Below are 27,500 nucleotides of genomic sequence, written 5' to 3' on the forward strand. Positions count from 1 at the left end.
AGAGGTACATATAGTACTTGTTACTGTACTACACCTCAGAGGTACATATAGTACTTGTTACTGTACTACATCTCAGAGGTACATATAGTACTTGTTACTGTACTACATCTCAGAGGTACATATAGTACTTGTTACTGTACTACACCTCAGAGGTACATATAGTACTTGTTACTGTACTACATCTCAGAGGTACATATAGTACTTGTTACTGTACTACATCTCAGAGGTACATATAGTACTTGTTACTGTACTACACCTCAGAGGTACTTCGAGACCCTCAAGGCGAAGGTGACCGACGGGACATTGGCGCCGCCCTCAGGTCATATGTTGAACTGCAGTTTGAGAGACAGAAACAAATAGAGAAATGCATGCTGGGAGTTTATGTATTTCTGGTCACTTCTTGTCCGCTCATGATGTATCGATACTGTGAAGTCATGAGATCTTTAACTTCAGAGAAGTATGAATCCTACAGCCTTGATGTTCTCTGTTAAAGTAAAAGTCCTTTATTTAAAATGAGTACCAGCACAATGTTAATACTTAAAGTACCAATGATGCAGATTACATCATTTTATTTGATTAGAGTTGTGTATGTTTCAATGTGCAGCTGGAGCTCATTTTAAATACTTCATATACTGCTAGGTAGTTTAAATGTAATATATTTTAAATTATGAAATGATTTATTATTAATAATCCATTAATAAGATGTTCGTCAGTGGGAACTTGTCTCTGGCTCCTCCCAAGTACATCAATGTACAAAGAATACACAAAACACAACACACTATGATGTTTTAATTCATTTGTTCAACATACTATGATGTTTTAATTCATTTGTTCAACACACTATGATGTTTTAATTCATTTGTTCAACACACTATGATGTTTTAATTCATTTGTTCAACATACTATGATGTTTTAATTCATTTGTTCAACACACTATGATGTTTTAATTCATTTGTTCAACACACTATGATGTTTTAATTCATTTGTTCAACATACTATGATGTTTTAATTCATTTGTTCAACACACTATGATGTTTTAATTCATTTGTTCAACACACTATGATGTTTTAATTCATTTGTTCAACATACTATGATGGGTTTATAACTTTTTGACATCTTTTCTAATGACGTCAGCTTCTTCACTTGTTGCCTTGTCGACGGGATTCTTAATTTTAGAACAGAAACCGGAGATTATTTACATGTTTTACAAGAGTTAAAAAAGACATAATATGTAGAAATGAACAGGAACTACGCTTTTATTTATTTAAGTTTCCTCAACCGGAGACACGTTGGAACACTTTGATAATTATGCAAAAGGAAGTTTTTACAGCTTTAACCTGCTGCTGTGTGTCTGTTTGAGTCACTTCCTGTGTGGAGAACCACTTCCTGTTTTAAAGTCTGAGCTGTGGGTAGAGCCAGGAGAGGGTTAACTATTCTTCCTCCTCCTCCTCCTCCTCCTCCTCCTCCTCCTCCTCCTCCTCCTCCTCCTCCTGCATTCAGACATGAAAACTTGTTTCCACTCGCCTCAGAAGCAGTTCAGCCTGGAGGGGCGTCCAGTTTACGGCACTGAAGAAGAAGAAGAGGAAGAAGTAGTAAAAAAAGAAGGAGTAGAAGTAGAAGGAGTAGAAGTAGAAGGAGTAAAAGAAGGAGTAGAAGTAGAAGGAGTAAAAGAAGGAGTAGAAGTAGAAGGAGTAAAAGAAGAAGGAGTAGAAGTAGAAGGAGTAGAAGTAGAAGGAGAAGAAGAAGAAGGAGAAGAAGAAGAAGGAGAAGAAGAGGCTTCGTCTCAGCATGCTCGTCTCCAGGTTCTTCTGCCGCTTCAAACCTCCAGGACTCAGAATCTTCTCCGTGAGTTCAACATCTGGTTATTGAACTTTAATTTTGGTTCTTTATGAAGTATTAATGAACTTTAATTTTGGTTCTTTATGAAGTATTAATGAACTTTAATTTTGGTTCGTTATGAAGTATTATTGAACTTTAATTTGGTTCTTTATGAAGTATTAATGAACTTCAACAGATCCTTTGGTGGAGTGTCGATACGTTGAGAAAAGAACAACTACTGCTGACTGTACCATTACTCCAAATACTTTTACTACTACCAACATTAGTACTGTATACTACAACTGATAGCATCGGTGCTACTACTAAAACTAGTACTACTACAGTTCTACTGCTAGTACTAATACTTCTCTACGTGTGTGTGTGTGTGTGTGTGAGAAGGCATGTTTTACCAGCCTTCTGGGGACTCTGTTTGCACAGTCACATTGTGGGGAAACGCCTTTCTTGATTTGAGCTTCAGATATAGTTAGGATTATGCTGGTATGGTTATGGTTATAGTTATGGTTGTGGATGTAGTTATAGTTTTGGTTATGGTTATAGTTATATTTATAGTTATAGTTATGGTTGTGGTTATAGTTATAGGTATAGTTGTGGTTATAGTGGTGGTTATAGTTATAGTTATGGTTATAGTTATAGTTATGGTTATGTTTATAGTTATAGTTATGGTTATAGTTATAGTTGTGGTTATAGTGGTGGTTATAGTTATAGTTATGGTTATAGTTATAGTTATGGTTATGTTTATAGTTATGGTTATAGTTATAGTTGTGGTTATAGTGGTGGTTATAGTTATAGTTATGGTTATAGTTATAGTTATGGTTATGGTTATAGTTATAGTTATGGTTATAGTTATAGTGGTGGATATAGTTGTGGTTGTGTTTATAGTTATGGTTGTGGATATAGTTATAATTATGGTTATGGTTCTAGTTGTGGATATAGTTATAGGTATAGTTGTGGTTATAGTTTTGGTTATAGTGGTAGTTATAGTGGTGGTTATAGTTGTGGATATAGTTTTGGTTATAGTTGTGGTTATAGTTATAGTTGTGGTTATGGTTATAGTTATGGTTATAGTTATAGTTATGGTTATGGTTATAGTTATGGTTATGGTTATAGTTATGGTTATAGTTATGGTTATGGTTATAGTTATAGTTATGGTTATAGTTATGGTTATGGTTATAGTTATAGTTATAGTTATGGTTATAGTTATAGTTATAGTTATGGTTATGGTTATAGTTATAGTTATGGTTATAGTTGTGGTTGTGTTTATAGTTATGGTTGTGGATATAGTTATAGTTATGGTTATAGTTATGGTTATAGTTATAGTTGTGGTTATAGTGGTGGTTATAGTTATAGTTATGGTTATAGTTATAGTTGTGGTTGTGTTTATAGTTATAGTTATGGTTATAGTTATGGTTATGGTTATAGTTATAGTTATGGTTATAGTTATAGTTGTGGTTGTGTTTATAGTTATGGTTGTGGATATAGTTATAATTATGGTTATGGTTCTAGTTGTGGTTTTGGTTATAGTGGTGGTTATAGTTATAGTTGTGGATATAGTTATAGTTATGGTTATAGTGGTGGATATAGTTGTGGTTATAGTGGTAGTTATTGTTATAGTTGTGGTTATAGTTGTGGTTATAGTGGTAGTTATAGTTATGGTTATAGTTGTGGTTATAGTTATAGTTATGGTTGTGGTTATAGTTTTGGTTATAGTTGTGGTTATAGTTTTGGTTATAGTTGTGGTTATAGTTTTGGTTATAGTGGTGGTTATAGTTATAGTTGTGGTTATAGTTTTGGTTATAGTTGTGGTTTTAGTTGTGGTTATAGTTGTGGATATAGTTTTGGTTATAGTGGTGGTTATAGTTATAGTTGTGGTTATAGTTATGGTTATAGTTATAGTTTTGGTTATAGTTGTGGTTATAGTGGTGGTTATAGTTATAGTTGTGGTTATAGTTATGGTTATAGTTATGGTTATAGTTATAGTTGTGGTTATAGTGGTGGTTATAGTGGTGGTTATAGTTATAGTTATGGTTATAGTTATAGTTGTGGTTATAGTGGTGGTTATAGTTGTGGTTATAGTTATGGTTATAGTTATGGTTATAGTTATAGTTGTGGTTATAGTGGTGGTTATAGTTGTGGTTATAGTTGTGGTCATAGTGGTGGTTATAGTTGTGGTTATAGTTATAGTTGTGGTTATAGTGGTGGTTATAGTTATCGTTGTGGATATAGTTATAGTTATAGTTGTGGTTATAGTGGTGGTTATAGTTGTGGTTATAGTTGTGGTTATAGTGGTGGTTATAGTTATAGTTGTGGATATAGTTATGGTTATAGTTGTGGTTATAGTTGTGGTTATAGTGGTGGTTATAGTTATAGTTGTGGATATAGTTATGGTTATAGTTGTGGTTATAGTGGTGGTTATAGTTGTGGTTATAGTTGTGGTTATAGTTATGGTTATAGTTGTGGTTATAGTTATAGTTGTGGATATAGTTATAGTTATGGTTATAGTTGTGGATATAGTTGTGGTTATAGTTGTGGATATAGTTGTGGTTATAGTTGTGGTTATAGTTGTGGTTATAGTGGTGGTTATAGTTATAGTTGTGGATATAGTTATGGTTATAGTTGTGGTTATAGTTGTGGTTATAGTGGTGGTTATAGTTATAGTTGTGGTTATAGTTATGGTTATAGTTATGGTTATAGTTGTGGTTATAGTTTTGGTTATAGTTGTGGTTATAGTGGTGGATATAGTGGTGGTTATAGTTATAGTTGTGGATATAGTTATAGTTATGGTTATAGTTGTGGTTATAGTTGTGGTTATAGTTATGGTTATAGTTATGGTTATAGTTGTGGTTATAGTTTTGGTTATAGTTGTGGTTATAGTGGTGGATATAGTGGTGGTTATAGTTATAGTTGTGGTTATAGTTGTGGATATAGTTATGGTTATAGTTGTGGTTATAGTTTTGGTTATAGTTATAGTTGTGGATATAGTTATAGTTATGGTTATAGTTGTGGATATAGTTGTGGTTATAGTTGTGGTTATAGTTGTGGATATAGTGGTGGTTATAGTTATAGTTGTGGATATAGTTATAGTTATGGTTATAGTTTTGGTTATAGTTGTGGTTATAGTTGTGGATATAGTGGTGGTTATAGTTATAGTTGTGGATATAGTTATAGTTATGGTTATAGTTGTGGTTATAGTTATAGTTATGGTTATAGTTGTGGATATAGTTGTGGATATAGTTGTGGATATAGTTATAGTTATGGTTATAGTGGTGGTTATAGTTATAGTTGTGGATATAGTTATAGTTATGGTTATAGTTGTGGTTTTAGTTGTGGTTATAGTTGTGGATATAGTTTTGGTTATAGTGGTGGTTATAGTTATAGTTGTGGATATAGTTATAGTTATGGTTATAGTTGTGGATATAGTTGTGGTTATAGTTGTGGTTATAGTTATAGTTGTGGATATAGTTATAGTTATGGTTATAGTTGTGGTTTTAGTTGTGGTTATAGTTGTGGATATAGTTTTGGTTATAGTGGTGGTTATAGTTATAGTTGTGGATATAGTTATAGTTATGGTTATAGTTGTGGATATAGTTGTGGTTATAGTTGTGGTTATAGTTATAGTTTTGGTTATAGTGGTGGTTATAGTTATAGTTGTGGATATAGTTATAGTTATGGTTATAGTTGTGGATATAGTTGTGGTTATAGTTGTGGTTATAGTTATAGTTGTGGTTATAGTTGTGGTTATAGTTGTGGTTATAGTTATAGTTGTGGTTATAGTTGTGGTTATAGTTTTGGTTATAGTGGTGGTTATAGTTATAGTTGTGGATATAGTTATGGTTATAGTTGTGGATATAGTGGTGGATATAGTGGTGGTTATAGTTATAGTTGTGGTTATAGTTGTGGTTATAGTTGTGGATATAGTTATAGTTGTGGTTATAGTTGTGGTTATAGTTTTGGTTATAGTGGTGGTTATAGTTATAGTTGTGGATATAGTTATGGTCATAGTTGTGGATATAGTGGTGGATATAGTGGTGGCTATAGTTATAGTTGTGGTTATAGTTGTGGATATAGTTATGGTTATAGTTGTGGTTATAGTTTTGGTTATAGTTATAGTTGTGGATATAGTTATAGTTATGGTTATAGTTGTGGATATAGTTGTAGTTATAGTGGTGGTTATAGTTGTGGTTATAGTTTTGGTTATAGTGGTGGTTATAGTTATAGTTGTGGATATAGTTATAGTTATGGTTATAGTTGTGGATATAGTTGTAGTTATAGTGGTGGTTATAGTTGTGGTTATAGTTTTGGTTATAGTGGTGGTTATAGTTATAGTTGTGGATATAGTTATAGTTATGGTTATAGTTGTGGATATAGTTGTAGTTATAGTGGTGGTTATAGTGGTGGTTATAGTGGTGGTTATAGTTGTGGTTATAGTTGTGGTTATAGTGGTGGCTATAGTTATAGTTGTGGTTATAGTTGTGGATATAGTTATGGTTATAGTTGTGGTTATAGTTTTGGTTATAGTTATAGTTGTGGATATAGTTATAGTTATGGTTATAGTTGTGGATATAGTTGTAGTTATAGTGGTGGTTATAGTTGTGGTTATAGTTTTGGTTATAGTGGTGGTTATAGTTATAGTTGTGGATATAGTTATAGTTATGGTTATAGTTGTGGATATAGTTGTAGTTATAGTGGTGGTTATAGTTGTGGTTATAGTTGTGGTTATAGTTGTGGTTATAGTTATAGTTGTGGATATAGTTATGGTTATAGTGGTGGTTATAGTTATAGTTGTGGATATAGTTGTGGTTATAGTTATAGTTGTGGATATAGTTATAGTTATGGTTATAGTTGTGGATATAGTTGTGGTTATAGTGGTGGTTATAGTTATAGTTGTGGATATAGTTATGGTTATAGTGGTGGTTATAGTTATAGTTGTGGATATAGTTGTGGTTATAGTTATAGTTGTGGATATAGTTATAGTTATGGTTATAGTTGTGGATATAGTTGTGGTTATAGTGGTGGTTATAGTTATAGTTGTGGATATAGTTATGGTTATAGTTGTGGTTATAGTTAAAATGGTTATGGTTAGAATAAGTCTCCAGGAAAGTTAATCTAATGTCCCAACAATTCATTAAAATCTGACTGTATTTGTAATCTCTGAGCCAATCAGCTTCTCCATTGCTTCTGTAGCCACGCCCACTTATTCTCGATAACGATCAACAAGAGTTTCCTAATCTACGTTAAAACAACTGGATTGTGTTTTTAAACACAAAAGCAAACAGAGTTGTGAATATAATAAAGTTCTCTTTCTCTCCCAGTCCGATCCGGTCTGGTCCGCTGGTGTCATGTCCGGGTTCAGCAGTCAGCCCCCATCCAGAGGTAACCATGGTAACCATGGGACTCACACGGCAACGCTTTCAAAACAAAGGTTTTAGACTCTAAACTAACAACCAGGCACAGCTGTGAGCTAACATGCTGATAGCATGCTAACATTTCCTAATTTTCAGTAAATACAGTGTACAGCTAAGGCTGATGGGAGGTTCTGCAGGTATTTTATTTATTTATTAAGTCAATTAAATTGTTGACCTAAAATGTCAGCCGATCACCAAAGTGTGAAAAGACATCGATTTAAAAACATTAATAAACATATCGGGCTGAGGGAGTCCAGACAGGTAACACTCACCAAAAGAACAGGAAGTGGGCGGGGATATGGAGAGACGGACAGGTGGAAAACAGGAAGTAAACAAACAACATGAGCAGGAATTATGTACATATAGTACAGTGTAGTACTATAAGTACTACACTGTACTATAAGTACTACACTGTACTATAAGTACTACACTGTACTATATGTACTACACTGTACTATATGTACTACACTGTACTATAAGTACTACACTGTACTATATGTACTACACTGTACTATAAGTACTACACTGTACTATATGTACTACACTGTACTATATGTACTACACTGTACTATATGTATTAATGCAAAGCTAGAGGAATGAAAAGAAAATGCAGCTTAATCTCTCTCTCTCCCTCTCTCTCTCCCTCTCCTTCTCTCACTCCCCCCCACCCCTCTCTCCCTCCTTCTCTCTCTCTCTCTCTCTCCCCCACCCCTCTCTCCCTCCTTCTCTCTCTCTCTCTCTCCCCCCCTCTCTCTCCCTCTCTCTCTCTCTCTCCCTCTCCTTCTCTCACTCCCCCCCCACCCCTCTCTCCCTCCTTCTCTCTCTCTCTCTTCCCCCCCCCCTCTCTCTCTCTCCCCCCACCCCTCTCTCCCTCCTTCTCTCTCTCTCTCTCTCCCCCCCTCTCTCTCCCTCTCTCTCTCTCTCTCCCCCCCCCCCTCTCTCTCTCTCCCCCCCCCTCCCTCTCTCTCCCTCTCTCTCTCTCTCTCCCCCCCCCTCTCTCTCTCTCCCCTCCCTCTCCCTCTCTCTCTCTCTCCCCCCTCAGATGTGTTTGTCCGCTACAGCTTCGGTCGCCCCGTCCTCTCTCTCCGTCTCCCTGCCGGTCAGCAGTGTCGCTTCACTGTGACGCCCATGTTGACCACAGTCGGTGACCTCCTGCGTGACATCACAGCCAAGGACCCTGGGGTGCACACAGCCGCCCTGCTCAACGGAGGTAACGTGTACTACAATAACACACATGCACTACTACACGTATACTACTATACTCGAAACGTACTGCCCACAACCCACATTTAGCAATTCGAATAAAATATCCTCACTTGATTTCTAAAAATGTCCTCATTGAAATGTAATTTCCTCAAATGCTGTTTCACAAATGTCCTCACTTTCTAAAATAGTATCACTCTCTAAAGATTTTGTCATTCTCAAAGAATGTGCTCGCTTTCAAAAATGTTTAAAATGTTCTATATTTAAGAAATGTCCTCAGTATTTAAGATGTTCCCATCTATTCAAAATGTCTTGACATTCCTAAAATGCCCATTGTTTAAGAAATGTACCATCTTTCACATTTAAAATTGTCAGTTGCCCTAAATATCCTATTCTCAAGAAATATCCGCTGTCCTCAAATCCTAAAGAGATTTCAGTTTACAAACATGTCCACACTTTAATCCCCTCTTTGTCCCCTCTTGCAAAAAAAAAGACTTTTGATGAACGTCTCTACTTTTCTAACAATGTCCGCCGGCCTCTAACCTTCCACGTTAAAGGTTTCTCGTTCCCTCCGCAGGCGGACAGAGAATCTCTTCGTGCACCTTCATGGAAAACGTTTTAAATGAAGACTTCCAGCTGGTCATCAACGGCATCACACACAGCGTGCGCTCTCTTGGACAAGGTTAGCTTAGCTTAGCTTAAAGACAGGAAGCAGCTGATGCACTTGGACTAAACCCCGCCCCCCCTGTGTGTCCGTCAGGCTCGTCTCACGAACACATGCTGGGCGTGGACGACATGAAGTACGTGGTCCGCCTGCTGCAGTCAGCGCTGACGCTTCCTCAGCGCCAGCACGCCGCGCACGCCGAGCTGCTGGCGGCACGCGAGCGGCTTGCGGAGCAGCTGCAGCCGCTCGAGACGGTGACCGACACCCGCCGATGAATGAAGACATGAATGAAATGAATGCATTAAAAACACATAGTCTGCATAAGAGAAGTGAATTGTGGACGTTTTTAAGACGTTTTTTAAGTTCAGCGATGAAGTTCAGGAACTACAACGTTAATGTTTTCATTAGGTGATACACAGTTTTATATTATATAATAATATAAACTTTGAAAGGATTTATTTTGATACTTTTAAATGTACTATTTTGAATTCTTATCTTTTGCTTGTAACGTAGTATCTTTATACTGTGATATTTTTATTTTTATTGAAGTAAAGGATTTGAGCACTTCTGAACATGAATATACCTGTGTGTGTGTGTGTGTGTGTGTGTGTGTGTGTGTGTACAGGTGAGAGTCAAGATGGCGCAGGAGGCGGAGTCTAGAGCATCACTTCTGGGGTGGGCGGGGCTTGCCTACCTGTCCCTGCAGGGAGGATTCCTGGGTTACCTCACCTGGTAATGAACACACACTAACCTGAAACTGCACTCAGGTATCCTGGAATCATGTTTCATGTGTGTGTGTGTGTTCACAGGTATGTTTTTGCATGGGACGTTATGGAACCAGTCACCTTCTTCATCACCTGCAGCACCAGCATGATGTTCTTCGCCTATTATGTCCTCACCAAACAGGTCGGAACCCTGTGGGTGTGTCTGCTTCACAAAGAGAATGTTTTTTAGGTCTGACAAGTGAGGACCGGTCCCAACACTTCTGCTAAAAGGTCCCCACTTGGCTAAAAGGACCCCACTTAGTTAAAAGGACCCAACCTTGCTAAAAGGTCCCCACTTGGCTAAAAGGTCCCCACTTTGCTAAAAGGTCCCCACTTGGCTAAAAGGTCCCCACTTTGCTAAAAGGTCCCCACTTAGTTAAAAGGACCCAACCTTGCTAAAAGGTCCCCACTTTGCTAAAAGGTCCCCACTTAGTTAAAAGGACCCAACCTTGCTAAAAGGTCCCCACTTTGCTAAAAGGTCCCCACTTAGTTAAAAGGACCCAACCTTGCTAAAAGGTCCCCACTTTGCTAAAAGGTCCCCACTTGGCTAAAAGGTCCCCACTTGGCTAAAAGGACCCAACTTTGCTAAAAGGTCCCCACTTGGCTAAAAGGACCCCACTTGGCTAAAAGGCCCCCACTTGGTTAAAAGGTGGAGTGTAATATGTGACTGATTGTCCTCATGAGTACAAACTTGGGTCTCTGCTTCATTTTGTGTGTGTGTGTGTGCAGGATTTAATCTATCCGAATGTGCGAGATCGTCAGTTCCTTCACTTCTTCCACCTGAGAGCATCTCAACAGAAATTCAATATAAAAAAATATAACGAGCTCAAAGAAGAGCTGGCAAAGGTGCAGCAAACACACACACACACTCACTCACTCACACACTCACACACACTCACACACACACTAACTATTTACACAGCAACCGTAACCTTTTCGAAATATGGTACAAAAAAGATTTTCTAGTGAAGTAGATATGGAGTTATTCATGTGTGTGTGTGTGTCTGTGTGTGTGTGTGTGTGTGTGTGTGTGTGTGGGTGTGCAGGTGGAGGGGGATCTCAGCACTTTGAGGAGTGCCATCCGGCTGCAGGTGGATCCGCCTCAACCACAGAAAGCTGCCTGATATTTAACTTTGTTCTTTTTATGTGACATTAAATGTCACTTTTGCACATTTTTGTACTTTTATTTTTTTGCTTTTGTCAAATGTTTAAAAAAGAAACACAATGCAATATAAAGTTCTGATTCTGCATTGTTGTGCATCTCTTGTCTCTTGTTTCTCTTCCTGTTGCAGAACAAAAGTACAAAGAAGTTATAGAATCAGATTTTCATTTTGCTTGCAATCTGTGGCTGTTTTTGAATGGAATTGAAACTATATATAACGGTTTAGTTAATGACTGTGAAATTATTCAAAAAAAATATTATAAACATTTTAAAATTAGTGCAAATCAAAAAAATTTAATTTAATCATATTCATTCATTAGCCTAATTTGCTCGCCAAATGTCAGTATTTGTGATCCATAGTAACAGAAAAACATTCTATTTTTATTTCATTTTTTCTACCTTTTTTATTTATTTACCGTCTGCAGTCCAATTCCGTGGCCTAATATCAGTACGATGCCGCATCAAACTCGATAGAGCAACGCAAAACAATACATTTATTAAGTGAACTAATAATCGGCTATGTGACTCATCAGGAGTTGAACTTGGTGACTGCAGGCCAGCCGGTGTGAAGTCGTATCCACTCAAAGTAGTGAGCCACCTGTCAGAGAGAGATACAAGGAAGTCGTCAGTATAACATCATTTATATTTGTAGTATTTGTAATATACATTTACTACAAGTCAAAGTCGATGCCTTGAGTTTGGAAATTTGACCTTCGGCATCTTGTTTTTATCAACCAGAGATGTCATATACATCCTGTCAATCACCTTGTAGCCCCGCCCCTAAAGCATCCCCTGCTTTATGGTCTGTTTGACTCTAAATAACCATAATTTACTAAATGAACATCATTCTGTATTGAAGAAGACTTGAAACTAGAGATTGAGACCAAAAACTAATGTTTACAATGTTTACTGAGGGAATACATCAAGAGAAGTAGAGTCATTTATATAGACTTCTATACAACCAGAGGAGTCGCCCCCTGGTGGTCAGGAGAGAGAATGCAGCTTTAACACATGAAGCATAGACTTCTATACAACCAGAGGAGTCGCCCCCTGGTGGTCAGTAGAGAGAATGCAGCTTTAACACATGAAGCATAGACTTCTATACAACCAGAGGAGTCGCCCCCTGGTGGTCAGGAGAGAGAATGCAGCTTTAACACATGAAACATAGACTTCTATACAACCAGAGGAGTCGCCCCCTGGTGGTCAGGAGAGAGAATGCAGCTTTAACACATGAAACATAGACTTCTATACAACCAGAGGAGTCGCCCCCTGGTGGTCAGTAGAGAGAATGCAGCTTTAACACATGAAGCATAGACTTCTATACAACCAGAGGAGTCGCCCCCTGGTGGTCAGGAGAGAGAATGCAGCTTTAACACATGAAGCATAGACTTCTATACAACCAGAGGAGTCGCCCCCTGGTGGTCAGGAGAGAGAATGCAGCTTTAACACATGAAGCATAGACTTCTATACAACCAGAGGAGTCGCCCCCTGGTGGTCAGGAGAGAGAATGCAGCTTTAACACATGAAGCATAGACTTCTATACAACCAGAGGAGTCGCCCCTGGTGGTCAGGAGAGAGAATGCAGCTTTAACACATGAAGCATAGACTTCTATACAACCAGAGGAGTCGCCCCCTGGTGGTCAGGAGAGAGAATGCAGCTTTAACACATGAAGGATAGACTTCTATACAACCAGAGGAGTCGCCCCCTGGTGGTCAGGAGAGAGAATGCAGCTTTAACACATGAAGGATTGGCTTTTCTGGTAATATTTAGGTTTTGATTGCATTTTTAAAATTGGTGTTTATGATAAAGGAGTAGTCATATATATATATATGTGTGTGTAATAATAATAATAATAATGCATTTAATTTATATAGCGCTTTTCATAATACTCAAAGACACTTCACATGTAAATCCACTGTAGATATTATTACCTGTGTATAAACTCCAGGGAATCCTGGATGACCACACTTGTCTCCCCAGCTGACGATGCCCCACAGGTAAGAAACTCCCAGTTCGTCCTTGCAGACCAGTGGACCTCCACTGTCACCCTGACAGGAGTCCACGCTGCCGTCCAGGTCGCCCGCACACATCATTCCGAGCTTGAAGCGATCCTTGTAGAACCTCTGACAGTCGGCGATGAGGGACACGTTGGCCCACAGCAACACCTGAGCCGCTCGGCCATCTGTGAGCAACGTCACCAATGTTGAAATGCAGATAACGTTTCTGAGCGTGAATGTAACATAATACATTCTTCACGTCGAGTGATTTTAAAAGCATTTCACGCCACTAAATGTAACATGCTGGTACAGGAGGAACACACCTGCGGTCCGCCCCCACCCGGAGATGCTGCAGGTGTGGTTGGGCTGGAACACCTGTTCGGACCAGGGCACGCACACGGCGCTGATGGCCGGGTTGTCCTCCACACATTTGTCCATGAACGGCAGCTTCTGCAGCTTCACCAGCGCGATGTCGTTCTCGTAGGTGTTGGCATTGTACCTGCAGGTGTACAAATACACCCTCGTTGTTACCGTTCGGTTGCCGTTGATGCTCACGGGCGTGCGTTGCGGTCGCTCCATAAATACCCCGGGTGGATGCGGACGTCTTCGACGGGAACGATGTCGGTGGTGCCCTGAGCTCGGAACTTCCTCCAGAGAGAAAACTTCAACTTATACGCAGACGGGTTGGGCCTGAAGAAGAGAGGCAGGACACTCGTAGTACTACTACTAGTACTACTACTTTCTGAGATACAAAACATACCACCAGTCGAGTAAAGTACAACATGTACCTCTGAGATGTAGTTGGGTATAAAGTACTATATGTACCTTTGATATGTAGTACATGTACACTCCGGTCATATTTTATACTAACACTACTGCGTCATCATTGACCGCTCCCACCTGACACAGTGAGCCGCCGTGAGCACCCAGCATCCTCCGATGTAAGCGCCTCCACAATCCACCTTCCTGTTCTCCACCAGCGCGATCTGCCACTGGATCTGAGTCTGCACACCGGATCACGGTTATTAAAGCAAAGAGGCTGCTGGGAGCTCTTAAAGGTTTGAAGGTAGCACAAAGGTCGTAAGGTCACATGAGGTGAAAGCAGCTTGAGACGTTGACTTACCGGGTTCGCCGGGACTCCTCCCACAACCCTCCTGTAGCGGCCGCCCACTCGGTCCTCCACCTGCTCGTCGTCCACCGTGGTCGCGTTGGGGATCCCGCAGTACAAGCTGGTCTCCATGTGGGCCCTGTCGACCCTCGTTTCTGAACACACACACACACACTTTATTAATCCTGTAATGGGACATCTTTTCGCTACAGCAGCATTTGGACAAAAAAGCTAAATATAAACAACAAATATCATTGAGTTGTTGCTTTTTGTGTAAAAGGTAAATGTTACGGCTACGTACGGTTTTTGGGAGAGATGTAGTCTGAAAAAATACAACCCACAAACAAATGTCATGATCATCACACCGACTAACAACAACAACAACAACACTTTCCATGAAGATTCAAACTCCTCTTCCTCAGTTTCAGGTCAGTACCTGAGTTTCTTGGTCCTTTGTGCTCCGCTTCTGGTCCTGTGGAGAAATAGAAATATAGAGTACAATATATATATATATATATATATATATATATATATATATATATATATATATATATATATATATCAAATATAGAATACAATTAGTGCAAACACTCCGATGGTGGTGGCTTTGGGTCTGAGGTAACTGGGCGGTTTATTTGACAGGAAGTGGATCCTAAAACAAGCATCAAGCTAAACAGTGTCATTGATTTCCCAAAGAGGTCATGGAGGTCAATCACGTGGTTGTTTTTGTGACTCGTCCGCTCCGTCCAGACAGTCCAGCTCTCCGTCTCCGACCGCCTCTTCAGGGACGCACACGCCCGTCCGGCAGCGGAAGCTTCGGTTCCTGCATTCTGTCAACGACACGATATTCACGTCAGGAAGTACGACAGCGCCCCGAACTCCACCCGAAGGGACGTGTGTTTTGTTTGTTTGTTTGTTTTTGTTTACTTTTGCAGCACATCTCGTCGCTGCGGTCGCCACAGTCGTCGACTCCGTTGCAGGTCTGGTCCAAAGAGACGCACTTCTTGTTGGCGCACGTGAAGCCGCACTCTGAAAAGTATGGCAAAAATATATATGGACGCTTTCTCAAATTGTACCCTAATACCTGCGGACCGGTGGAGCAGTTTTATTCACCTTATGTCTTCCTTATGCTTCCTTTTGGAAACACTCCATAAACGTTCACTGCTATGCAGACGATACTCAATTATATCTATTATCATAACTATTATTATATCTATTATTATGTGTATTATTATATATATTATTTAATATCTATTAATATATCTATCATACCTATTATTATATATATTATTATGTCTATTAATATATTTACTATTATATATACTATTTTCTTTCCACGTAACAAACCGGGACAACAATCTAAATGTTGACAAATAAAACTTTGTAATCCTGTGACGTTGTTTAAAGTCACGATGAACAATGTGCTGTTGATGTGGATCACAATAAACTCCTCCAGAGGAAACTGACTGTGCTGCACTGGCGACGCCTTGTGACACGTTGCCATGGCGACCCTCTTGAAACGCTGTTGCTTGTTGTAGATCACGCACTCGGCGAGGGACGTCTCGTATCCTTGGCAGCGGACGCTAACACACTGGTTTGGGTAGTCCTTGTCGGCATCGGGGGTTATCAAGTATAAATCGGCGGTCGCTGCTCCGCTGAAAGGTCACACAAGGTCACAAAAAGGTCACACAAGGTTACACAACGGTCACACAAAGGTCACACAAGGTCACACAAAGGTCACACAAGGTCACACAAAGGTCACACAAGGTTACACAAAGGTCACACAAGGTTACACAACGGTCACACAAAGGTCACACAACGGTCACACAAAGGTCACACAAGGTTACACAACGGTCACACAAAGGTCACACAAGGTCACACAAAGGTCACACAAGGTTACACAACGGTCACACAAAGGTCACACAAGGTCACACAAAGGTCACACAAGGTTACACAACGGTCACACAAAGGTCACACAAGGTTACACAAAGGTCACACAAGGTCACACAAAGGTCACACAAGGTCACACAACGGTCACACAAAGGTCACACAAGGTCACACAAAGGTCACACAAGGTTACACAAGGTCACACAACGGTCACACAAAGGTCACACAAGGTTACACAACGGTCACACAAAGGTCACACAAAGGTCACACAAGGTCACACAAAGGTCACACAAGGTTACACAACGGTCACACCAAGGTCACACAAGGTCACACAAAGGTCACACAAGGTCACACAAAGGTCACACAAGGTTACACAACGGTCACACAAAGGTCACACAAGGTTACACAACGGTCACACAAAGGTCACACAAGTTCACACAAAGGTCACATACGGTTACATAAAGGTCACACAAAGGTCACACAAGGTTACACAACGGTCACACAAAGGTCACACAAGGTTACACAACGGTCACACAAAGGTCACACAAGGTCACACAAAGGTCACACAAGGTTACACAACGGTCACACAAAGGTCACACAACGGTCACACAAAGGTCACACAAGGTCACACAAAGGTCACACAAGGTTACACAACGGTCACACAAAGGTCACACAAAGGTCACACAAGGTCACACAAAGGTCACACAAGGTTACACAACGGTCACACAAAGGTCACACAAGTTCACACAAAGGTCACATACGGTTACATAAAGGTCACACAAAGGTCACACAAGGTTACATAAAGGTCACACAAGGTCACAAAAAGGTCACACAAAGGTCACATCGTAATCATCACTGTCTAAATGTCGCGCACGTATTTCTTGTTTTAAATGCACACACACATATATGTCTTTATAGATATAGATATGAATATCTATATATACTCATGTTCCCTCACAGTAGGTTCCCCTCGTTCTTGCAGGCCGCGTTAGCGGCCGCCATGTTCCAGAGCTTCCGGCAGACCAGCAGGTTCTCCCCCCCTCCGAGACTCCCGGAGTCAGGAAGGAAGACCGTGACCACTCCGGAGACCGGGTCCACTCTGCTCGTGAACTTGGGGCGACTCGCTGTGTGACGGAGAAGTTGGTGAGAAAACGTGACCTAGAAGTCGGGATACGACGAGAATGAAGGCGCTGAATGTATCGGCGACGCCGAACCTCCGCAAATCCCCCCGAAGTGTGACATGGCGGTTCTCTTCTTCAGACAGGACAGCGCCATCACCTGGAAAACACGGTCGCACCGTTAGAACCAGACGGGTCTCAAAGGCCTGGAGGTGGAGCCGGGAACTGATACCTAACAAATAGAAATCTGCAAGAAAACAACAAGTTCTTTTGCAGGTCTTGGATATGCACAATAATGTTTTGACAGCCGGTTTCTACGTCGAGACCGCCTGCCGATACCCGACCTTCCACCTGGTGATACGCTACCTGGCAGTAGGAGCGGTAGGTCCTGTGGTCCAGCCCACAGACCGGCTCCCCCCCCCCATCCGGACACAGGTACGGGGGTTTGCAGGAGCAGCGTCCCTCGATACAGCGCTCCCACGGAGGACAAAACACCAGTGAACATGACGCACGAGTGAACCTGCACATGTTTAAAAGATACAAACATTATGCTCACGTGTTCTCCTTAATTTCACGTTTGCTCTGCCGGACCTTCAGACTCGTCTTCCTGCTGCCGAGAGTCTGACAGACGAGCTGGGGCCAGACCTCCGACTCATTTTAAAGAATGCATCAAAGCAAATGTAACAGCTGAGGAACCAAGCAAGAAGCCCAGACAATCAAAACACACATACTTCTTTTGCAGACACTCAGGTGGACCCAGAAACTCGTCTTCCTCGGGTGCCTCAGAGGCCGTGGGGGTCGTGGGGACTGTGGGGGCTTTGGGGTCCGTGGGGTTGTTGGGGTCCGTGAGGTCGTTGGGGGCTGTGGGGTCCTTGGGGTCCGTGGGGGCTGTGGGGTCCTTGGGGTCCTTGGGGTCTGTGGGGTCCGTGGGGTCGTTGGGGTCCGTGAGGTCGTTGGGGGCTGTGGGGTCCTTGGGGTCCGTGGGGTTGTTGGGGGCTGTGGGGTCCTTGGGATCCCTGGGGGCCGTGGGGTCCTTGAGGTCCGTGGGGTCGTTGGGGGCTGTGGGGTCCTTGGGGTCCTCGGGGGCCGGGCTGGTCACCAGGGGGTTTGAGGGTAGGGCTGCTGCTTGTGGTTTCTCTGGGACTTGTGCTATCTGATCCATGTTGTTTGGAGTCTCATCATTTAACGAATGGCTTTGCTGGAGTGACAGAAAAATGCAATAAAGTTACAAACATGTTTCTGCTCGTGTTCAAGCGTTACGCAGATGACTCACACATTTATATAAATGACACACACATTTACACAGATGACACACATTTATATAAATGACACACACATTTACACAGATGACACACACATTTATACAAATGACACACATTTACGCCCTTCAATAACGGGCCTCATACACTGCGCTAGTCATCGTAGTGACAGCTGTACATAACACATGTTTATTACGCTGTATTGAACACCTTTTGTCTTCTGTAACCATGCAACACTGGTCAGAAATATGACATCATGCAGTGAAACTACCCACAAATACAAGAAAGACAAAGTGATGGAATGTAAACAACAACAATAACACTTATAAAGCGACTCACCGCTTCAGAGCTCCGAACCAACAGAAACAGCAAGAGAACCGAAGCTCCGGCTGCTCTCATCGTGTTCATAAACGAGACGATAAAACTTATGGAACGTTGTTCTGTCGGGCGAGGAGCTTCTTCTGCCCTCTGATGATGTCATCAATCAATCAATCAATCATTAGCTCGGCTAACCCATTATCCAGTAACCATGAAAACAAATACGTGGGCGGCGCGGTGACTCAGCACTGAAGGTCATGACTCGACCCTGAAGGTCGCGACTCGACCCTGAAGGTCGCGCTCTGTGTTTGTATGATTCCAGAGCCCAGAATACAGAGCTGGTCAGGTGACCTGGAGACTTGGAGCCGCAAAGCGTGAACAAGACGGATGTCCACGACACGTCCAGATCAATACGTCTATTAATAAGTCAACACGTTAATGTTCAACACTCTGTCAATAACAAAGTAACGTTACGAAATCGTTGTGAACTCATCGGTTGGAGTTCTGGGTTTTCCAGCATTACACACACAGACACACACACACACACACACACACACACACACACACACACACACACATACAATCAATAGGATGAATCAATATGAGGGACAGGCTGTGTGTGTGTGTGTGTGTGTGTGTGTGTGTGAGTGGGTGTTCTACTAAGAACCATGTTATATCCCAAGGGTTTAATCTAGAACCCACTAGCAGGTTCTACTAAGAACCATGTTATATCCCAAGGGTTTAATCTAGAACCCACCATGAGGTTCTACTAAGAACCCTGTTATATCCCAAGGGTTTAATCTAGAACCCACTAGGATGTTCTACTAAGAACCATGTTATATCCCAAGGGTTTAATCTAGAACCCACTAGCAGGTTCTACTAAGAACCATGTTATATCCCAAGGGTTTAATCTAGAACCCACTAGGAGGTTCTACTAAGAACCATGTTATATCCCAAGGGTTTAATCTAGAACCCACTAGCAGGTTCTATTAAGAACCATGTTATATCCCAAGGGTTTAATCTAGAACCCACTAGCAGGTTCTACTAAGAACCCTGTTATATCCCAAGGGTTTAATCTAGAACCCACCAGGAGGTTCTACTAAGAACCCTGTTATATCCCAAGGGTTTAATCTAGAACCCACCAGGAGGTTCTACTAAGAACCATGTTATATCCCAAGGGTTTAATCTAGAACCCACCAGGAGGTTCTATTAAGAACCCTGTTATATCCCAAGGGTTTAATCTAGAACCCACCAGGAGGTTCTACTAAGAACCCTGTTATATCCCAAGGGTTTAATCTAGAACCCACCAGGAGGTTCTACTAAGAACCATGTTATATCCCAAGGGTTTAATCTAGAACCCACCAGGAGGTTCTATTAAGAACCCTGTTATATCCCAAGGGTTTAATCTAGAACCCACCAGGAGGTTCTACTAAGAACCCTGTTATATCCCAAGGGTTTAATCTAGAACCCACCAGGAGGTTCTACTAAGAACCCTGTTATATCCCAAGGGTTCACCTTCAACCCACCCAGGAGGTTCTACCTTTTCACCCCCGTGCTTCGAGCATTCCTTGAAGAACATTTTCCTTCAAAAAGGGTTCTTTGGATGAAAAGGGTTCTTAATTGAACTCTGTCTTATAAACATCACATAAAAAACTATTTTGTCAAAAAACTGTTCTTCAGAAATAATTCTGAGTAGAACCTCCGCCCTTCAGGAGGAACCCATTTAGAACCCATATTTCCAAGAGTGTACAGTAGAATATAACATAGCCTGGCATGCTGTTAATGTAGCTCAATAATAACACTTAAAAGATAAATCACAACAAACTGATGACATTAAATATTGTTGTTTATTTATAATATTTACTGATTGAATATTTACTGCACGTCTCGCACGAGCAAATAAACAAAATAAACAAAAATACAGTAAATACAGTAAATACAGTAAATACAGGAGAACAGCGAGACGCACATCATTGGTCTTCAGGAACATTCTTTATATTTATATACTCGTTTATTCCAGTTGCAACGATTTCATTTATTTGTCGTTCGGGAATGAATAATAAAACTTAATAATAAAATAAAACTTAATATTGGAGGAAAGCTGTTTCTTTAATTCACCTGGAATTAAACGAGTATAACTTTATATATATATACCATATATATAGAAATATACACCATATATATATATATATATATATATATATATATATAGAAATATACACACCATATATATTGTATATACCATAAATATGCACATACCTTATATAGGTGTATATCATATTTTTTGTGTTACTATATTCTATCCATAATTTACTTGTATTAAACTAATAAATAAAAGGTACGTCCTTTTGTTTGAATGGTGAGTGGAGACAATGGATTAAACGGTATTCTGATCTTCATGTCTGTCCATTAATATAATTTACATGAGATAATAGAATATATGAGAAAAGCAGAAACAGAGATTAAGAACGTTGATCCTGGTTTCACAAAACAGGACAAAAGAAACACACACTCACAGCTAAATGTGTGTGTGTGAGTGTGTGTGTGTGTGTGTGTGTGTGTGTGTGTGTGTGTGTGTGTGTGTGTGTGTGTGTGTGTGTGTGTGTGTGTGTAAGCCACGGTTGGTGAGAAGGCTTTGATTGCAAGAGCACGTTTGTTTTTATTAGAAAATCAAACAAGGCAAAGTAAATAAAATATAAAGCATCTACTGTGTATTTATATATACAGTGTATATATATTTATGTATGTGTATATATATATATATATATATAGATATATACACATGTATGTGTATATTTATACATATTTATATATATATATATATATATATATATATATATATATATATAGAGAGAGAGAGAGAGAGAGAGATATATAGATATATGTATAACATCTCATGAAGTTTAAACCTTTGTTTCCTTTCAAAGTGAACGAGCCTCAGAGTGAAACCTTTCGTATTATTGTTATTGTTATTGTCTCCTTACTCACAACAAAAGTAGCATCAATAACTTGTTATTGTTGACTAATTTGACATTTGGCTTTGAAGTGCTGCTTCGGCCAATCACGGCTCAGTATTGAAGCTACAGCATGTTGGAGAAGAGCTGCTTAAATAATCTCATCTGTCCACGCAATTTAAAATAATCAATAAATAATGGCACGTCAAATATAATGCAGGATAAGAGTACCTGGTGGGCATCAAACCCCCGACTCTTCTTGTGAGTATTATGGGGTGCCGACAGGTGACTCTTTGAGGCTGTTGAGGGCAGCGTGCATCCTGAGGTGCAGCCTGCTCTCCATGGAGTAGTCCTTATAGTTGGTCCTGATGAACACAATATTTAATAAATGGAAGTGTTGTTCTTTTTACTCAAAGATCTTAGTTCATGTTCCGTGAGCTCGGTTCTCACCTGTAAACGTATTCTAACCTCAAACTAGTACGAGTGACGGACTTTGTCCACATGCAACAGTCTAGAGTATTTAGGAGGTACACAAAGTACTCAGATGTATTGGTAACACAAAAATGATAATAACAATAATGTATCCATGTACATCACATGACATTGGTAATGGATACAATTATAAAAGAGGTGAAAACAGCTAAGCAAAGAGACGGATAAGCTTTATTAAAATACATAAAGATGTATAAAGGTATACAAATGTTTAAGAAGATATATGAAAGTATATAAAGGCAGATAAAGGCCAATACATGTATACAGAAGTTTAGAAATGTACATGAAAATAAACAGATGTTTATAGTATATATATATATATATATATATATATATATATATATATATAGTATATATATTAAAGTATATCAAGGTGTATAAAGTACATGAAAGTGTATAAAGGTGAATAATGATACATGGAGGTATATTGAGATGTATAAAGGTAGACTATATTGGTATAAAAAAGGTATGTTTGTATGAAAGTAAACAGGTGTATAAGTTATATAAAAGTATAGATTATAAAAGGTACATTAAGGTAAATAAAGGTATATAAGAAAGTAAATAGAGATGTTAAAGGTATATAGAGGTTAATAAAGGGATATGAAAGTATATAAAGAGAAGTACAAAGAAGTGTATAAAGGCATGTGAAAGTGAACACAGCTATATATAGCTACATTATGCGGTACAATTAATATATAATATAAATATATATATAAATACATGGTGAACTTACTTGGCATTTTCGATGTACGCGCTGGCCTTGGTGAAGTCTCCCTGTTGCTTGTACAGCAGCCCCAGCTCATAGAGCGTGAAGGGGATCAAGTAGTGATCGTATCTGATACGACTCTCACTGAAACACAGATCAGACTATTTATCTCTCTCACGTCCTCAGAAGAGAGGCCTGAACCTGTCTGTCTGCGTGTCTGTCTGCATGTCTTACCTGGACAGGACCTGCGTGAAGCAGAGCTCAGCCTGCAATAACCTGCCCAGGTGTTTCAGGCAGAGTCCCTTCAACATCTGGACCAGGCAGCTGTCGTCTGGGTGGAACTCTGAAGGGCCTGAATGGGACATGTACATCACATTACTCAACTGAACCAAGCAGGTAACAAGTATAGGTAGAGGTAGAAGTAGAGGTAGAAGTATAGGTAGAAGGTAGAGGTAGAAGTATAGGTAGAAGGTAGAGGTAGAAGTATAGGTAGAAGGTAGAAGTAGAGGTAGAAGGTAGAGGTAGAAGTATAGGTAGAAGATAGAAGTAGAGGTAGAAGTATAGGTAGAAGGTAGAAGTAGAGGTAGAAGTAGAGGTAGAAGGTAGAGGTAGAAGTATAGGTAGAAGGTAGAAGTATAGGTAGAAGTAGAGGTAGAAGTAGAGGTAGAAGGTAGAAGTAGAGGTAGAAGTATAGGTAGAAGGTAGAGGTAGAAGTAGAGGTAGAAGTAGAGGTAGAAGGTAGAGGTAGAAGTATAGGTAGAAGGTAGAAGTATAGGTAGAAGTAGAGGTATAAGGTAGAGGTAGAAGTATAGGTAGAAGGTAGAAGTATAGGTAGAAGTAGAGGTAGAAGGTAGAGGTATAGGTAGAAGGTAGAAGTAGAGGTAGAAGTATAGGTAGAAGGTAGAGGTAGAAGTATAGGTAGAAGGTAGAAGTATAGGTAGAAGGTAGAGGTAGAAGTATAGGTAGAAGGTAGAAGTATAGGTAGAAGCAGAGGTATAAGGTAGAGGTAGAAGTATAGGTAGAAGGTAGAAGTAGAGGTAGAAGTATAGGTAGAAGGTAGAGGTAAAAGTATAGGTAGAAGGTAGAAGTATAGGTAGAAGTAGAGGTAGAAGTATAGGTAGAAGGTATAGGTATAGGTAGAAGGTAGAAGTAGAGGTAGAAGTATAGGTAGAAGGTAGAGGTAGAAGTATAGGTAGAAGGTAGAAGTAGAGGTAGAAGTATAGGTAGAAGGTAGAGGTAAAAGTATAGGTAGAAGGTAGAAGTATAGGTAGAAGGTAGAAGTAGAGGTAGAAGTATAGGTAGAAGGTAGAGGTAGAAGTATAGGTAGAAGGTAGAGGTAGAAGTATAGGTAGAAGTAGAGGTAGAAGTATAGGTAGAAGGTAGAAGGTAGAAGTAGAGGTAGAAGGTAGAGGTAGAAGTAGAGGTAGAGGTAGAAGTAGAGGTAGAAGGTAGAAGGTAGAAGTAGAGGTAGAAGTATAGGTAGAAGGTAGAAGGTAGAGGTAGAAGTAGATGTAGAAGTAGAGGTAGGAGTATAGGTAGAAGGTAGAAGTAGAGGTAGAAGTATAGGTAGAAGGTAGAGGTAGAGGTAGAAGTATAGGTAGAAGTATAGGTAGAAGTATAGGTAGAAGGTAGAGGTAGAAGTATAGGTAGAAGGTAGAAGTAGAGGTAGAAGTATAGGTAGAAGGTAGAAGTAGAGGTAGAAGTATAGGTAGAAGGTAGAGGTAGAAGTATAGGTAGAAGGTAGAAGTAGAGGTAGAAGTATAGGTAGAAGGTAGAAGTAGAGGTAGAAGTATAGGTAGAGGTAGAAGTATAGGTAGAAGGTAGAAGTAGTGGTAGAAGTATAGGTAGAAGGTAGAAGTAGAGGTAGAAGTATAGGTAGAAGGTAGAAGTAGAGGTAGAAGGTAGAAGTAGAGGTAGAAGTAGAGGTAGAAGGTAGAGGTAGAAGTAGAGGTAGAAGGTAGAGGTAGAGGTAGAAGTAGAGGTACATGTAGAGGTAGAGGTAAAAGTAGAAGATAGAGGCAGTGGTAGAGGTAGGGGTAGAGGTAGAGGTAGAGGTAAAGGTAGAATCAACCATGTTCCAAAGGAAAGCCTTTTAATATCCACGTCATGTCTGAAAGTACTCACAGAAAAATGAATAAACGTGCAAATGAATCGTTCTACGTGCTGCTGTAGATTGTAAGTGCTGAGACAACAGAAATACCTCTAATGGATAAATATATCTGAAAAAAAACACTGCTGCTTGACACAATTCTGGTTCATTCTGTCCAGTAGAACCTCGATAGAGAAGTGGGCCAAGAGCAGATCCCTGTGGAACCCCTTTTTTCTTCTTTTTTGTCCCTTAGGTTTTTATTCAATTAGATATGGATATGGTTTCCTTACATAGATAAAAAGGTTAGAGTTGTCAGACAATAATAAAGTGAAATAAAATGTATAATAAGGTAAAAAACATACAAATGGAAAGATAATACTAGTACAAATTTTAAAAAACAGGAAGGGGATACGATCATTACTTTACTTAAAAGCAGCTACAATAATTATTTTTGAACATACTGGGGTCGTTGCGAAGCTGCTCCTCAGTCGCCTCGATGGTGACCAGCTGAGCCTCGGTGCTGTCGGCTCTCTTCCCGACGATGGTGAACCCGTTCCAAACGTACATCATCTCCTAAAGGGAGAGGAATACCAGATATTTATTATTCAGAGATCTTGAACTCCGGCCAAGCAAAGCTTTCCCATAGATGGAGCCAATGGTAAAAAAAAGGTCTCTTCCACATCCCAGAGTGAACATAACTATACTAAATGTGTTTTATGTACCAGGGCGGGGATGACCAGCAGGACGGGTCGAGCCGCTTTGTAGCGTCTCGACTTCCTCACTGCAAATTTCTCCGTCGGGATCGACTTCCCCGCCAGGCGCTGTTTGAGCCCCTCCACCTGCCTGCACACAAATAAATACACTCTGTATGGTACTCATTCACTTGTGAGGACCCTCAATAATGCAGTGGGAGTGCTTCAATGAGGCAGACTGACTTAAAGAGCTCCACGACGTCCTCCCCCGTCTTCTTCACGTCCTCCTCTGACATCATGCTGAGGATGGCTGCCTTCTGGTACACATAGATGGCCTGGAGAGGATAGAAAGCCAAGATGGAAGACTCACGACCAGTGGTGCTCCCAGTAGACCACCGACAACACCAACAAAAAGGTCATTCATCTGTGCAATAAAAAATACACGACATGCCGTGCAATAAAAATGTATTCTGTCCTACGTATATCTGTAGTTATATTTTAGTTATAGTGGATACATTTTGCATTTTTTACTTAGCTAATATTCTTTACTGTTTATTGCTTATTTATAATACTTGTTTTGATTGGAATATTCTTTTAAATAAATGTCTGTTAAATCTCTATTCATCACCAAATGAGGAAACCCAACTTCCTGGTGTACCGGTCTCTACAGAAGCTTCTAAACCTTCCTGGTGGGCCGGTCTCTACAGAAGCTTCTAAACCTTCCTGGTGTACCGGTCTCTACAGAAGCTTCTAAACCTTCCTGGTGTACCGGTCTCTACAGAAGCTTCTAAACCTTCCTGGTGGGCCGGTCTCTACAGAAGCTTCTAAACCTTCCTGGTGTACCGGTCTCTACAGAAGCTTCTAAACCTTCCTGGTGTACCGGTCTTCTAAACCTTCCTGGTGTACCGGTCTCTACAGAAGCTTCTAAACCTTCCTGGTGTACCGGTCTCTACAGAAGCTTCTAAACCTTCCTGGTGTACCGGTCTTCTAAACCTTCCTGGTGTACCGGTCTCTACAGAAGCTTCTAAACCTTCCTGGTGTACCGGTCTCTACAGAAGCTTCCAAACCTTCCTGGTGTACCGGTCTTCTAAACCTTCCTGGTGTACCGGTCTCTACAGAAGCTTCTAAACCTTCCTGGTGTACCGGTCTTCTAAACCTTCCTGGTGTACCGGTCTCTACAGAAGCTTCTAAACCTTCCTGGTGTACCGGCCTCTACAGAAGCTTCTAAACCTTCCTGGTGTATTAGTCTCTACAGAAGCTTCTAAACCTTCCTGGTGTACCGGCCTCTACAGAAGCTTCTAAACCTTCCTGGTGTACCGGTCTCTACAGAAGCTTCTAAACCTTCCTGGTGTACCGGTCTTCTAAACCTTCCTGGTGTACCGGTCTCTACAGAAGCTTCCAAACCTTCCTGGTGTACCGGTCTCTACAGAAGCTTCCAAACCTTCCTGGTGTACCGGTCACTACAGAAGCTACTCTACAGAAGCTTCTAAACCTTCCTGGTGGGCCGGTCTCTACAGAAGCTTCCAAACCTTCCTGGTGTACCGGTCTCTACAGAAGCTTCTAAACCTTCCTGGTGTACCGGCCTCTACAGAAGCTTCCAAACCTTCCTGGTGGGCCGGTCTCTACAGAAGCTTCTAAACCTTCCTGGTGTACCGGTCTCTACAGAAGCTTCTAAACCTTCCTGGTGTACCGGCCTCTACAGAAGCTTCCAAACCTTCCTGGTGGGCCGGTCTCTACAGAAGCTTCCAAACCTTCCTGGTGGGCCGGTCTCTACAGAAGCTTCTAAACCTTCCTGGTGTACCGGTCTCTACAGAAGCTTCTAAACCTTCCTGGTGTACCGGTCTC

The 27,500-nt window shown here is 40.5% G+C and overlaps 3 protein-coding genes across 4 annotated transcripts in view; 1 reads left to right on the forward strand and 2 right to left on the reverse strand.

Annotated features, from left to right (window-relative positions):
* Nucleotides 1-1,478: 1,478 nt before the first annotated feature.
* On the forward strand, nucleotides 1,479-11,132 carry LOC117748069 (calcium uniporter regulatory subunit MCUb, mitochondrial-like). Its single transcript, XM_034557694.1, has 9 exons — nucleotides 1,479-1,845; nucleotides 7,149-7,209; nucleotides 8,284-8,451; nucleotides 9,022-9,126; nucleotides 9,205-9,362; nucleotides 9,734-9,840; nucleotides 9,918-10,014; nucleotides 10,602-10,718; nucleotides 10,919-11,132. Exons 1-9 carry the CDS (start codon nucleotides 1,789-1,791, stop codon nucleotides 10,994-10,996), a joined length of 948 nt encoding a protein of 315 aa, XP_034413585.1. The 5' UTR covers nucleotides 1,479-1,788; the 3' UTR covers nucleotides 10,997-11,132.
* cfi (complement factor I) lies at nucleotides 11,027-19,346 on the reverse strand. The gene is made up of 16 exons (XM_034557682.1): nucleotides 18,744-19,346; nucleotides 17,877-18,343; nucleotides 17,512-17,665; nucleotides 17,242-17,305; nucleotides 16,986-17,151; nucleotides 15,608-15,795; nucleotides 15,068-15,169; nucleotides 14,857-14,970; nucleotides 14,577-14,612; nucleotides 14,442-14,462; nucleotides 14,156-14,295; nucleotides 13,933-14,036; nucleotides 13,618-13,722; nucleotides 13,356-13,531; nucleotides 12,967-13,217; nucleotides 11,027-11,632 (listed from the first exon to the last, which is right to left on the reverse strand). The coding sequence occupies exons 1-16, from the start codon at nucleotides 18,810-18,812 to the stop codon at nucleotides 11,564-11,566; spliced, it is 2,226 nt and encodes a 741-aa protein (XP_034413573.1). The 5' UTR covers nucleotides 18,813-19,346; the 3' UTR covers nucleotides 11,027-11,563.
* A 2,240-nt stretch (nucleotides 19,347-21,586) lies between these two features.
* LOC117748066 (tetratricopeptide repeat protein 39B) overlaps nucleotides 21,587-27,500 on the reverse strand; it is a 23,133-nt gene continuing 17,219 nt past the window's right edge. For both annotated transcript variants that reach the window (XM_034557690.1, XM_034557691.1), the window contains exons 14-19: nucleotides 25,899-25,990; nucleotides 25,686-25,806; nucleotides 25,425-25,536; nucleotides 23,109-23,226; nucleotides 22,902-23,018; nucleotides 21,587-22,041 (exon numbers count right to left, since the gene is read on the reverse strand). In XM_034557690.1, the coding sequence (XP_034413581.1) occupies nucleotides 21,945-22,041; nucleotides 22,902-23,018; nucleotides 23,109-23,226; nucleotides 25,425-25,536; nucleotides 25,686-25,806; nucleotides 25,899-25,990 (657 nt within the window). In that variant the 3' untranslated portion in view covers nucleotides 21,587-21,944. The remainder of the gene's footprint in view (nucleotides 22,042-22,901; nucleotides 23,019-23,108; nucleotides 23,227-25,424; nucleotides 25,537-25,685; nucleotides 25,807-25,898; nucleotides 25,991-27,500) is intronic.

The sequence above is a fragment of the Cyclopterus lumpus genome, chromosome 18, assembly GCF_009769545.1.
Source record: "Cyclopterus lumpus isolate fCycLum1 chromosome 18, fCycLum1.pri, whole genome shotgun sequence".
NCBI classification, from domain to species: Eukaryota; Metazoa; Chordata; class Actinopteri; order Perciformes; family Cyclopteridae; genus Cyclopterus; species Cyclopterus lumpus.

Bases quoted from the DNA above. Each gene is read 5' to 3' on its own strand.
- LOC117748069 (XM_034557694.1), top strand. From the start codon at position 1,789: ATGCTCGTCTCCAGGTTCTTCTGCCGCTTCAAACCTCCAGGACTCAGA. The intron at 8,452-9,021 runs GTAACGTGTACT...TTCCCTCCGCAG, and splicing joins AGCCGCCCTGCTCAACGGAG to GCGGACAGAGAATCTCTTCG. The intron at 10,015-10,601 runs GTCGGAACCCTG...GTGTGTGTGCAG, and splicing joins ATTATGTCCTCACCAAACAG to GATTTAATCTATCCGAATGT.
- cfi (XM_034557682.1), bottom strand. From the start codon at position 18,812: ATGAACACGATGAGAGCAGCCGGAGCTTCGGTTCTCTTGCTGTTTCTG. The intron at 15,796-16,985 runs GTGAGGGAACAT...GTGACCTTTCAG, and splicing joins AAGAACGAGGGGAACCTACT to CGGAGCAGCGACCGCCGATT. The intron at 14,613-14,856 runs GTGATTGACCTC...ATTTCTCCACAG, and splicing joins CGAGTCACAAAAACAACCAC to GACCAGAAGCGGAGCACAAA.